The 13,144-nt window shown below is 39.7% G+C and overlaps 1 protein-coding gene across 1 annotated transcript in view; it reads right to left on the reverse strand.

Moving 5' to 3' along the window:
• The window catches only part of Pgm2a (phosphoglucomutase 2), a 63,328-nt gene that overhangs the window by 17,029 nt on the left and 33,155 nt on the right, over positions 1–13,144 (reverse strand). Inside the window, exons 3-7 of the mRNA XM_080278841.1 lie at positions 8,915–9,003; positions 6,272–6,464; positions 5,177–5,446; positions 3,227–3,414; positions 1,114–1,291 (exon numbers count right to left, since the gene is read on the reverse strand). Coding sequence (XP_080134967.1) covers positions 1,114–1,291; positions 3,227–3,414; positions 5,177–5,446; positions 6,272–6,464; positions 8,915–9,003 — 918 coding nt within the window. The remainder of the gene's footprint in view (positions 1–1,113; positions 1,292–3,226; positions 3,415–5,176; positions 5,447–6,271; positions 6,465–8,914; positions 9,004–13,144) is intronic.

The raw sequence follows: 13,144 nt of genomic DNA on the forward strand, positions 1-13,144 counted from the left end.
GTGTAAGAAACGGAATCTAAATGTGAAAGTAGGGAAGGGAAAAGTTATGGTTTTCAAGGTAAATGAAGTCACTGAATGTTCAGTGAGGTCAGATGATGAGGAAATGGAAAATGTGAGTCCATTTAAGTACTTGGGTAGTGTGAAGAGTAAGGATGGAAGTTTGGAGGATGAAGTCCTTGAAAAGGTGCAACAAGGAAGAAAGGTTGCTGGTTCTTTGAAAGCAGTGATAAGAAACAGGGAAGTGAGCATGAAAGTAAAAAGTCGCTGCATGACAGTATTGTGATACCGACTCTAATGTATGGAAGTGAAGCTTGGACCTTGTAGGAAGGACACATGTTATGAGTGAGAGCAGTGGAAATGTTGTATTTGAGAGGTGCATGTGGATTTACATGGATAGACAGACTGACAAATGAGAAAGTGAAAGAGCATTGTGGTGTGGATGTCATAGAAAGCATTAGGAGAAATAGACTGAGGTGGTTTGGCCATGAGGAGAGCATGGAGAGAGAGACCAACAAGAAGAATGTACGTGAGTGAGGTGGAGGGGGGGTGAAGGAGGGGAAGGCTGAGGATGAGATGGACAGATAGAGTGGAGAGGTATATGAGAGTGAGGGATATGAGCTGGGGGGAAGGGCAGTGAAATGGTGGGGGACAGGGCAACATGGAGGCGATTTGTTTGTGGCCACCCCCTTCGTGCCTTTCAATAGAGAGATAGATTGTACTGAAGGAGTTAAAAGTTAATTAATAGCCATTTACAGGCTATCTGCAATATCAGTGGGTAAAGCTGGTGAGGGATATAACAACAGGTACTGATGTCCACGTACAGCAAAACCAGTCTGAATTCTTACAAATTTTGTCAAGTCTATTGTTTGCACTCTATGCAAAAATTAGTTTTCTGTAAACATACATACTGTAAACATTATGTTAATATCATTAGGTGGCTGCATTTCACATTTTAATTATGATCATTATCAAATAAATCATTAATCACAATTACCATAAAATCTTTAGCACAGCAAAACATTTCCAAAATAGTTTTGATCACTAAAACTATTTATGGTATACAGTATTTCTGTAAACTAGGATCTTAACGTGGATTTTGTTTTCATGACTTACAATGAAGTTGAAACCCTCTTTCTGAGCAATGGCACGGAGTATTTTTGATGAGACTGTTGAGGCAATCATGTAACACTGTGAGGGTGGTGGTGGTGGTGTGCGTTGCCGGCTACAGTGCCACAGCCACCACCCAAGAATTGCTCCCTCTTCATTCCCAGTAAATACCTTCCACTGTCCACTGCAAAACAACATACAGTACATACATTAAGCCATCTGTCACTGTTTATTATTATTATTATTTTTTTCTTTATTAACCAGCCTGTTACACTTTCATTACAAAGCTGGCATTCCAATTTTCCAAAAGTACAGTACTATTAACTACATGGAAAATGTAGTGATATGCTGGAACACAACCCTAACATAATTAGAACTGCCTGTAATGGTAAAAGAACATCAACAGTCAGCCCCATACTATCCCATAAAAAGCATAGGGTACCTTTCTTTGGAGCACATTCTTCCATACCTCCTTTATCTCCCCTATGGTAGGTGGTAGATGTTTACTATCATCCTTGAGGAGTAGTATCATGGGAGTGGTGTGGGGACAAAAGGCTGGTAATCAGGGCCATTTTCATAAAGAAACTCAGCCAATTCTATGATAAACAAGTCCCTTAGTAGTTAATCATCATCGGGAAAGATTTTGCTTTGTTGCGGCTTTTAATTTCATATTTGTAAAGTATTCTACTTTGGTTGAGAGGTGTTTAGTAGCTGAATGTGTGAAGATAAATAATTTTGCTTTTTTGTATTTTTTAATTTGCTTTGTATACAGTATTCTAGTTTGGTTGAGAAGTGCTTTGTAGCTGCATTAATGAAGGCACACATATAAGCAAGCAATCTTTTACACAACTCAGGCATAACAATCCTAGGCAAGGAATGCATTCACATTTACACAGTCAAAGCCTCAGCTGAGATTACACATACATATCTTTTTACACACCTACAATTTATTTCCCGGAGTAGTGACATTAGCTGTGATGGCAGCTAATCAATGAAGAAAAACTCCTCACTCACACCTGAGGTCCTAGATATGTGTTGGCAACTGTAAGGTCATGCAGCCAAAAACCTGCCCAGGCTGTTTGTTAGTGGCACACCAATTGGTGGCTGGCATTGCATGGCACCCGGTATCACTATTAATTGCCGTCAACAAGTGGGGGGGGGGGAAGTTTCCACATGCACACATTGCCAAGGTCTTCACAAATCTAAGTGCAGGACTCCACCAATGTCAATATTACAGGTTTTTTAAGATGAACAAATCATCTGAGAGTAGGAAAAATAGAGTACAAATCATCATTACACCGAAGAAATGACTGGAAACAATTTCAGACTCCTTCACTGCACTGTATCTCTCTTAACCCCTACAGTATGACAACATATTACAGTAAAAGTCCAATTCTTCGGCATCCAATTCCCCGGCAAATCTGACATTTCGGCAGTTTTGAGAAATAGTCCCATTTACGAAAATCTCTGATCGTTCGGCAGATTTTCCTATTTTTTTCGTCCCCTCTACTGCTGGGGACTTTTTCCAGCAGTAGCAGACTCCAATCAACCCCTTCTATTGTACATATGTAAATAAGGAACCTACTATAAGTTTAGGTAAGTGCATGTGAACTTGTAGGCCTACTGTACCATTACATTTATATACTGTACAGTATGTTCACTAATTTCTTTATTTTTCATATTCATGTATAGTACTGTATTCATTACAGTATTGTACAGTATCTAACAGTATACAGTACTCTCTCCAAACACATTTGTAATGATATGAGTAGTGATGATAGTGTTCACCGAAACATATAAGGTACTGAGTGGGTAGGGTTTTTGATAATTCGGCAATTTTGATTTTTCGGCACTTGCCTAGTCCCATAGATGCCGAAAAATCGGACTTCTACTGTATATATTTCATTCTTGTTATCTCCACACAATAATATTCAGACTGGGGCAGACTTACTGACCTGCTAGGGTTAGACAAAACCTTCATTAACCTCATCACTACTAGAGGGATATACTAAGATAAATACTGCCAGGCAGCAGTAAGAATACACTACTTTTTCAATGTAATCAGACTTAAGGGGACAACCTGAATAAAACAGTCTGGCAGATGCAACAAAATACATACCTGGGCTGCTTCTCAGCCACAGCCAAGCGGTCAGCATCAGGGTCATTGGCCAGTATTACAGTTGAGTTGGCTGCATCAGCAGCCTTGAAGGACAGGTCAAGGGCACTCTTACCTTCCTCTGGATTGGGGAACTTTACTGTGGGAAAATCTGGATCTGGGTCCATCTGTTCCTTTACTGGTACAAACGGCTGTAACATAATATCATCTTCATCATCAACATCATCATCATCATAATTATCATCAAGGTAATTCTAACATTAACATGATGTCACTGTACTTTCTGTAAAAGAACAAAAAACAAATACTCCTACATTTTACAGAGCAGTGCTGCATTTCACAGTTGCAATTTGTAGAGCTGTATTTTACAGAGAGACCTAGGACAAGGTCACAGAATGTGACCTAAGGAATAAGGGACAAAATAGGGAGGCTGCCAGAGATCAGGCAGCAGGGAGAGCCCCCATTAGGTGACCATGGCCAATGCGTGCAAGTGTGTTCGAGCCTTTATAAACAATACAAAATAACATGATCCACTAAACTGAACCAGAATGCATTATGCTCTTCAGCTAAGTAATAAATACAGCTTAAAACTAATAGCATCATCTAACTATCTATCTATCTATACCTAGATGCCTCAGTCAAGGAGGGGGTTGCTTTAAACAAATTCCCTGCACATTGCCGGCTGCCCTTCATCCAATGCTGATGATTCAGTGTCATTGCATCATAATTTTATATCACAGCTTCTAGTTATTATGAATGTACCTACCAATATTATACATCACTCCATGAATATCAACTCAGAACAGATACCTATAATTATTTAGAGAAGCAACATTCTCAGTATCCAGTATCAACAAAAAAAAAAAAAACACAGTTACTTCAGCTGTCTATTCCAATAATTAAACCCAGCCCAGCAGGTGACAAGCAATGGTGTTTCTTACTGTGATTACCAGGGAAGCACGGTTGTATACTTCTAACCTGAAAGCTCTAACAAACCTTATAAACTAATTATTGCTACTACACTGCTTAATAAAAAACTGGAAGCCTGCAGCACAGATATACTCATGCCTCTCACAGTATCTTAATGATTTTTGTATTAAGCATTACATCAAAATGAACCATGTCATTTTTTAAATGCTTGAGGGCTTTTCCTCACACTGACAGACTACTTGCAATTCATAAAATATATAGTGTCATATGAACTTATAGTGCTGGTTCCTTGAAAGTAGTGATAAGAAACTGGGAAGTGAGCATGGGAGTCAAAAAGTGGCTGCATGACAATATTGTAATACCAACTCTTAACATTTGGAAGTGAAGCTTGGACCCTGTTGGAGGGACACAAGTCAAGAATGAGAGTAGTAGAAATGAGTTAGTTGAGAGAAACATGTGGAGTCAAATGGAGAAACAGATGGACAAATAAGGAAGTAAAGGAGCACTGTGATGTGGCTGTGGATGTGATAGGATACATTATGAGGAAGTAAAGGAGCATTGTGATGTGGCTGTGGATGTGATAGGATGCATTAGGAGAAACACACTGAGGTGGTTTGCCCATGTGGAGAGGATGGACGGCGAGAGACTGATAAGGAGAGTGTATATGAGTGAGGTGGGGGGGGGGAGAGGAAGGAGGTGGCCAAGGATGAGATGGAGGGATAGAATGGAGAGGTATGTGAGAGAGGGGGATGTGAGCATGGAGCAGGGCAGTGAAATGGCGGGAGACAGGGCGACATGGAGGCAATCTGTTTGTGGCCACTCCTTATGGGATTATGGCATCTGGCAACAGATAGACAGACAGATAATCATTACTGTATTAAGAGACCTTTCCATTTGTATGTCATTATTATATAATTTAGTATACACAAAAAACATGAGCCATAATAATCACTTTCAAATTGATCATGATACTCCATAAAGATACTGTTTAGAATCTATGTAAAGACAAGTAGATGGTAAGACCTTGAAGTTACAGCATTGGAAGGCCTGAACCATGTAGGAGTGTGAGACCCCATGCATGGCAGTGACGGTGAAGGTGAGGGGTGATGCCTGGTTGGCTGCAGGGTCCAACATCGAGGCTGCCAGCTGGGAGAAGTAGCGCTGTGATATGTCTTCCAGGGGGTCACTCACTTGAATGTCTGATGCCACGTGCTCAAGGTCCCATGCACCATTCCAAGGCTCCAATTGCTCCTCAATGCTTTTTTGGATGCCCTTGTCATGAGGTGAAATTATCTGCAGGAAATATGAAAAATGTTCTTGCAAAACGGCAACAGTAACTTCCATAGCAGCCCGTCTGAAGAGAACAGGTCCAAGGCTAGACAAACACAGCCCACATCATTTAACCTTTATAGTGCTTGGATTTATCTTTTCTCAACAAAATTGTCTGATGTTACCCTACATATTCTGGCAATTCCTAGCTGGATCAACAGCAGAGAATGGTATGAAAGTTAATTGTTTAGGCCTCTGACTTCTAACATTCTCAAATCTGAACAGTATTATTTGGCATTACCTTGAATAAAATGCCCAATTCACAAAGCTCAGGACCATCTTGATTCAGACCACTCAACCAACACACATCAACATTACCTGTATAGTGATATAAATGCTACACAACTGTCATGATGAGGAATGATCTACAGGATGAATAATACAGTAAATGTGAGAGTAAATACAAAGGAAGGAAATAAAAGGAAGAAGGTGGTAAAATAAGAAAATGCAGATAGATATCTCTGGAAGTAAGAAAGAGGAAGTTGATAATAAAAGAATACCTATACCTGGGAGATGGTGAACAAAGAAAGTGAAGTAGATAATGTAATTCAAGAAAGTCTTTAGGAAGAGATGTGAGATGGAAGAATGGGGAAGTCAGCAGTATCAGAAACAGTTGAGAGAAAGAGAGACAGAGACAGAGAGACAGACAGACAGAGAGAAGAGTAAATGAGAGACATGGGAAGGGAGAAGAGGGAAGTAGGTAAAAAAATAAATAAATAAAATAAAAATAAAAATAAATAAATCAGTAAAAATATTTTATAACATGTAAATGAGTGACCTGCTTCTGACCTGAGCACCGTTGCCCCAGTACACCTTGTAGCCATTATCGTCCTTGGGGTTGTGTGAGGCGGTGACCATGACGCCAGCAGCTGCGCGTAGTTGCAGTACTGTGTATGGCACAAATGGAGTAGGCACAATACGCCCGAAGAGATACACTCGCACACCAACGCTTAGGAATGCAGCAGCAGCAAGTCTAGCAAACCTTTTAATGAAGATCAGTATAATATTATCATTCTCATTATCAACATTATCAAATTCACTATAATCATCATCATCATGATCATCATCATCAACATTATCAATAATATTCTAATAATCATCACTATCCCATTAGATTCAATAAAGCACAAATTAGTTACCTGTACAATGCTGTAATAGTAATTTCAATAAATAATAAACCTGGACATTTATGCACTGTTCCTGAAATAAGTATTTTTACTTTGTATTTTCTGACAGCTTCAAACACTGGTAAAGCATATCTGTAATCTGTAATCATTTGTTTTCAATGTGTAAAGAAACTATCTGTTATGCTAGGTGTTAGGTATTTCACTATCCTTATAGACATATGGAAGAGACTGAACCATGCATACAAAATTCATCATATTATCAAAAGTATTTTAAAAAAAGTAATAAGCAACCTCACACATTATTTTTTTTTCTTTTAAATGACAAATCAGAGGGACAAACAAATGAATAAAAAAATAATCCATACACCAGATTACTGGCATCCTCCATTCACAGAAAATCTGTAACTATTGGACTTGAACAGCATTAGGTTAATGTTTGAGGGGAAACAACTCCGGGGAAGCAAGTTCTAGAGAGATGCAGTTCGGAGAATAAAAGAATTCTGAGAGGCTTTCCTCTCCTCCATCTTTCTTTCCTTCCATCCTCTTCTGTCTTTCTTTCCTTTAGTATTTCCCTGTCCTTCTGCCTATGAGTGACTTTACACTCTCACTTCATTCTTTCCTCATACTTCTGCCTGTGGATAACTCTACACTGAGTAACATGTCAAATGGTTTCCTGTACACCAGGAAACCATTTAATATGCTGGGTGGTAACCATATAACCAAATTTTGGCACCTGGTGATTGAGTAATTATTGCGCTCCAGTCAGATTGAGCTGAAGGTTTATATCCAAGTGGTGGTTGGGGTTTATTGCTCACATAATGCCACTCAGGGATGAGTGAGGCTGGTGACTCTCATCTTAAATGTCAGGACCAACTGCCTAGCCCCAGGCTCCTATGCTCCTCATGGGGCAACATAGGATTGGATGATGAATGGATGCATGGATAAAAGTTCTGCAATATGGCTGTGTGACATTCCAGTCAAGAGCACAACCAGATGTCCATGTGGCATAAGGGAAGACATGGAGAGGTGGCACAATGGACGCAACTTCGTCAGAGCATTTGCCATAATAGTATCTGTAAAATAATGCACGGAAGGCAACGTTCCTTCTTACTTGTAGGGGAGGTAGTTTATTTGTAATAGTAGGGTTATTGATACTTCCAACAGCTTTGTTCTGAATTCTGTCTACCCCCTTTGAGGTGTAAGGGACAAAGGCTAGGTTTCCACAGACCAGTAAGGGTAGATAACCACATTACCTCCTTTGACAGCTTCACTTGATCGAAAAAACATGCTGTCACCTCCTAGACATCAAACTTATGTACTGCCATCACTCCAGCTCAGGCAGTCCCTTCACACTAGGCCATCAGATGCCTTCAAATTTCAAAATGCAGTAATACCTCGGTCATACTGTTAATTTCTCATTGTGACCTGGTTAATGATTCTTCTCATGTTGAATGAACTGGGAGTCGCCTTTCTCCCCAACGCAACATATCAAAGAACATCCTCTTTGGGCAGAAAACCTATCAAGCCACTCTCAGCTTAGGAATATTAAGCTAGTATGAGGAAATGAAATGCAGAAGAGAGAAAATACAGTACTGGGCAAATGACTGTTTCTGCCAGTATATAACTTCATGTTCCTTGAAAAATCAAACCCTTAAGCCCAAAGATATTACAGTACTTGTATTTTTTCTTGCTGCTACGATGTTATACCTTGTAGTGATGGACTTAATGAAGCGTAATCTAATCCTTCGAGTTCAAACGGTTTCTCCTTATACAGTATATATAAAATAGTCTGGAGACAGCATGAATGCCATATAAGAACCCTCATTATTATGTTCCCTAATCCTTGTCTGCAAGTAAGTTCACAGTGAATTACAAAATCACTGCTTATCAAAGTCCCATTGGAACCTAATGTATAAAGCTGATTTAGCAATTTCCCCCAGTTTACTGGCCCAATTATAAGAAAAATTTCATTTTATTTTGAACAGGTATCAGACCTATAACATGGACTACCTGTATCTAACCTTTCAGTTCAAAAAGTTTCTCCCATGCTAAATAAAACTGTATGGAAATAACCTGGTGGTCTAGTGGTTAGAATGTCCAAGTTGGAGTGACAGCATTTCACAGATTCAATTCCCAAGAGGTAACCGGAGTTTTTGTTTATTTATCATGCAATGCTACCATGGAAAGTAGGCTGGTTATCTACCCTTAAATGTACTGGACTATGGATGCCATTGTCTCAGGCCTTGATACCTCCAAGGCGGTAAAATGGGACCGCCTATTTTTGCTACTGAAATGCCTACTGTACCTGTGACTGTTGTGGCGACTGTCATGTCCAATCACAACCCCCTGCTGCTTGGCCTCTGGGTTGACTGACACAAGATATTTCGCCAGACCCTAGAAACAGAGTAATCCTTAAAGTCAATCTTTCTTTACAGCCTTTTTTGCTATAATATCTTACTTAGTCTTGCTACCTTCAGACAATTTCACTGAACTTAAGAGGAGCCCCTAGTGTCGAAGATTTAATGAACACTATTTAACTCTTCCACTTTGCAAAACCTATCCTAATCTCAATACAATCATCTAGATATAGCAAGAAAAATATAAAATACATTATCAGGTTGCTGATGCAATTTTTTTTTTTTTTTTTTTTTTTTTTTTTTTTTTTCAAATTACAGTATATTGGTACCGACAATATAAAGCCAATTTGCCAGTTGTCCAATGTACAGCACTGGCTGAATGTAAAGAGGTGTGATAGTCTGAAAAACATCCCTGGCTAATAATGAGGACTCCCTATGGTGCAACTTAACTCTGACAACTGATCCAAATACAGTAATATGACTTATGGAGATAGAGATACAGCTCAAATGAGAAGGTTTATGTTCAGATATCACTGACCACATCAGCATGTGCATCTTTTCATGTGATTGCAACTCTCTGTGAGCCTTGATTTTGAGTTGCTCAATCCCCTAGTGTGGAGGTATCCATGCAGGATCTCATCCCATGACTTCCTTAGTCTGCCTCTCGGCATTCTTCTTTTCTCACTCACACCTGTGAGTTTCCTCAGCCAGTTCCTATCTGCCCCTCCCCGCAAAATGTCCAAACCATCTCAACCTACTAGTCTGCATCACATATCTTTAACACTTCTTATGACAACTTAATCTCTTTTTGCAGCCTATTACTGTACTCCCAATTTTGTCATTCTGTGAGATGCTACTCGGCTATCTTAACATTCTCTGTGTTCCAACCTGCATGTATCCTCATCTCCCATGGACCAAATCTCATTACCATACAGCAAAAAAATGACAAACACGTACAGTGACAAGCTTTACAGAGATAAGCCAGGGATGTGCTCCAAATATCATAATTTTTTCATGGGGAACTGGCTAATCAGCATTATAGACAGCAAAGGAACTTTAATAGGCAATCTTTATATAATTCACAGTGGACTTACTAGCAATAAATGAATAAATAAATAAATATATACCAGTAAATAAATTAATAAAGACAAATCATAATGAAGAACTACCACTCTGTATATGCATGCATTACGAGTCCACCTATACACGGGTACAACTTATTGTATTAAGTCAAATCTGTGACTATAGTCTAGTCATGTAAAAACTGCAAATAAACAATGCAGATCTGAAGACATTATGGTATGTTGACAAAAAACCCTTAATATATTAGAACATATTTTCTGTAAGCAATTGTCATGCCCTCCGAGACACAAATGTTATTCATCCTTCTGCTGTTATTGTTGTTATGGCCCCAGACTCATCTTGGAGTGAATCTAACTGAAGTTGCCCTTCTTGTGCAGTCTACCATCATCCATTTGGGGAACAAAGGATGAGTTTAGGAATGCTTGCATAACTTAGCAACAGAGCCACCACAAAAAGGCATCCTTCTCCTGCATCCATCCATATGTAAAACAGATAAGCATATACATACACATGAAAGAAGATATGTGTACAAACTAATACATGTGTTTAATCCATCTATCTATCTATTGCCAGACACCATAATCCCGTAAGGGGTGGCCATTTGACTTTGAGTTATTTGTTTTATGGGGAGGGGCACTAACTCTCCACCAACCCACTTGTTGACACGTAGGGAGCACGTATGGTTTGGTTATATGGTTACCACCCAGTGTTGTAAATGGTTTCTTGGCTTACAGGGAACCATTTGGCTTGTCACTCAATGTAAAGCCACCTGTAAAGGAAAGAAAAGCAATAAGAAGTGACAGGAAAGATGGGAGAAATAGGAAGGGAGGAGGACAGGCACAGAAAAAGAATGATAAAGGCTGAGGAAGAAGTAGGCAGCACTACATCAAGTGAGTGGATGATGGTCACCACCACCTACCACCAATGTGTTTAATAATCATGTTTATATGTGCTGGGCATGCATACCTCTTTTAACAGCTCTTTAACTATTATATATATACCGTTTCCCGCTGAAACTCAACATGCACAAGTGTTACAATGTGACAATGTTACAGTCTTCTGTGTAAGTTAATTTGGGCAATCAAGCACAAGTAAGACAAGCTGTGGAGCAAAAGATGAAAGCATAGAGAGCAGATGGGAAGCTGACGCATGGAGGGAGCCGCATGAGAGACAGAAGCGAGAGTTAGCTATATGTTGAGAGGAAGAGAGAGGTGAAAAAATTAGTAAGGGTAAGAAGAGAGTGGATAAGGAATTTTGGTGGAATTTGAGTGTTAAGTGGAAGGAATGTAAGAATATGTTCTGGAAGGAGGTAAAGAGAATTAGACAAGGTGATAAAAAAGTTAGTTGAGGGGTGAAAGATAAAAATAGTAGATTAATAGTGATGCAGGGAGAAAAAGCAAGCAGATGAAGAGATCACCTTAAGGAATTTTAAAACATAGAGAAAGAAAGTAATGCGAGTACAAGTGGCTGGTAAATGGCTGGGAGATGGAGGGAGATGAGAAGGGAGGAAGAGATCAGTAGGATGGAAGTAGTGGAAGCAATGAAGTTAATCAAAATAGGGAAAGTCCCAGGAACTGACAGAGTGTGTGATGAAATGCTTCATGAAGCATGGGGCAGACATAGTAGCAGAATGGATATGGAAGATATGCATGTTGGCCTGGGAGGAAAGTAAAGTCCCAGAAGATTGGCAGTCAGGTATAATTATTCCCCTGTGCAAACGAAATGGGGAAAAAGAAGTGTGTGGTAATCACAGAGGTATTTTTTTTAGTGTAATGGGAAAAGTATATGCCAGGATATATACTTATTGACATTGTTAGGGAAATAACAGAGGAATTAGTTGGGAAGAACTGGGAGGTTTTTGGAAGGGAAGAGGTTGTGTGGATCAGATATTCATTCTTAATGCTATTGAAGAAAAGTTTCTCGAGAAGGGGAAAGAAGTTGTATGTGGCCTTCATGGATTTGGAGAAAGTATACGACAGTGTGGACAGACGAGGAATGAGGAAAATATTAAGAATATATGGAGTAAATGGGAAGTTGTCAAATACCGTGAAGGGTATGCACGAGGGTGCTAGGGCTGCAGTGCACGTGGATGGTGAACTGAGTGAATTTTTCTATCTGAATGTTGGACTGAAACAGGAATGTGTCAAGTTTAAATGGTTGTTCAATCTGTATAAGGATGGGGTAATAAAAGAAATACAAGGTAGAGCAATGGATGATGGAGTGGCCCTAATGAGAGAGGGCAACATTTGGAAATTCCCTGTTCTGTTGTTTGCAGATGATACTGCACTGTTAAGTGAAGACGAAGGAGAACTGCAAGACTTGGTGAATGAGTTTGGGAGAGTGTGTATGAAACAGATTCTAAAGGTAATGAAGTCACTGAATGCACAGTGAGGTTGGACAATGAGGAAAAGGAAAATGTGAGTGCATTTAAGTATTTGGGTAGTGTGATGCGCATGGATGGAAGTTTGGAGGATGAAGTGTTTGAAAGAGTAAAGCAAGGAAGAAAGGTTGCTGGTTCTTCAAAAGCAGTGATAAGAAACAGAGAAGTGTGCATGGAAGTAAAAAAGTCGCTGCATGATAGTACTGTGATACCAACTCTAAAATACAGAAGTGAAGCTTGGACCTTGCTGGAAGGACACAAGTCAAGAGTGAGAGCAGTTAAAATGAGTTACTTGTACATGGAGCAACACTGACAAATGAAGAAGAGAAGAAGTGTTGTGGTGTGGATGTGAATGTGATAGAAAGTATTAGGAGAAATACACTGAGGTGGTTTGGCCACGTGGAGAGGATGGAGAGCGAGAGAGTAACGAGGAGAGCGTATGTAAGTGAGCCAGAGGGGGGGGAGAGGGATGGGGAAACCGAGGATGAGATGGAGAGATGGAATGGAGAGGTATGTGAGAGAGAGATGTGTAAGCTAGGGGGAGGGCAGCAAACTTGTGGGGAACAGTGCGACATGGAGGTGATTTGTTTGTCGCCACCCCTTATGGGAATAAGGCATCTGGCAACTGACAGATAGATAGATAGACAAAAGTTTCTTTAACTGTACAGAGTATTGATGAGTTTTTCCTTTACTGTCTGGAACCTACTCATCTCAC

The sequence above is a fragment of the Coenobita brevimanus genome, chromosome 75 (genome assembly GCF_032717465.1).
Source record: "Coenobita brevimanus isolate Jiangsu-jjx chromosome 75, ASM3271746v2, whole genome shotgun sequence".
In the NCBI taxonomy this organism is placed as follows: domain Eukaryota; kingdom Metazoa; phylum Arthropoda; class Malacostraca; order Decapoda; family Coenobitidae; genus Coenobita; species Coenobita brevimanus.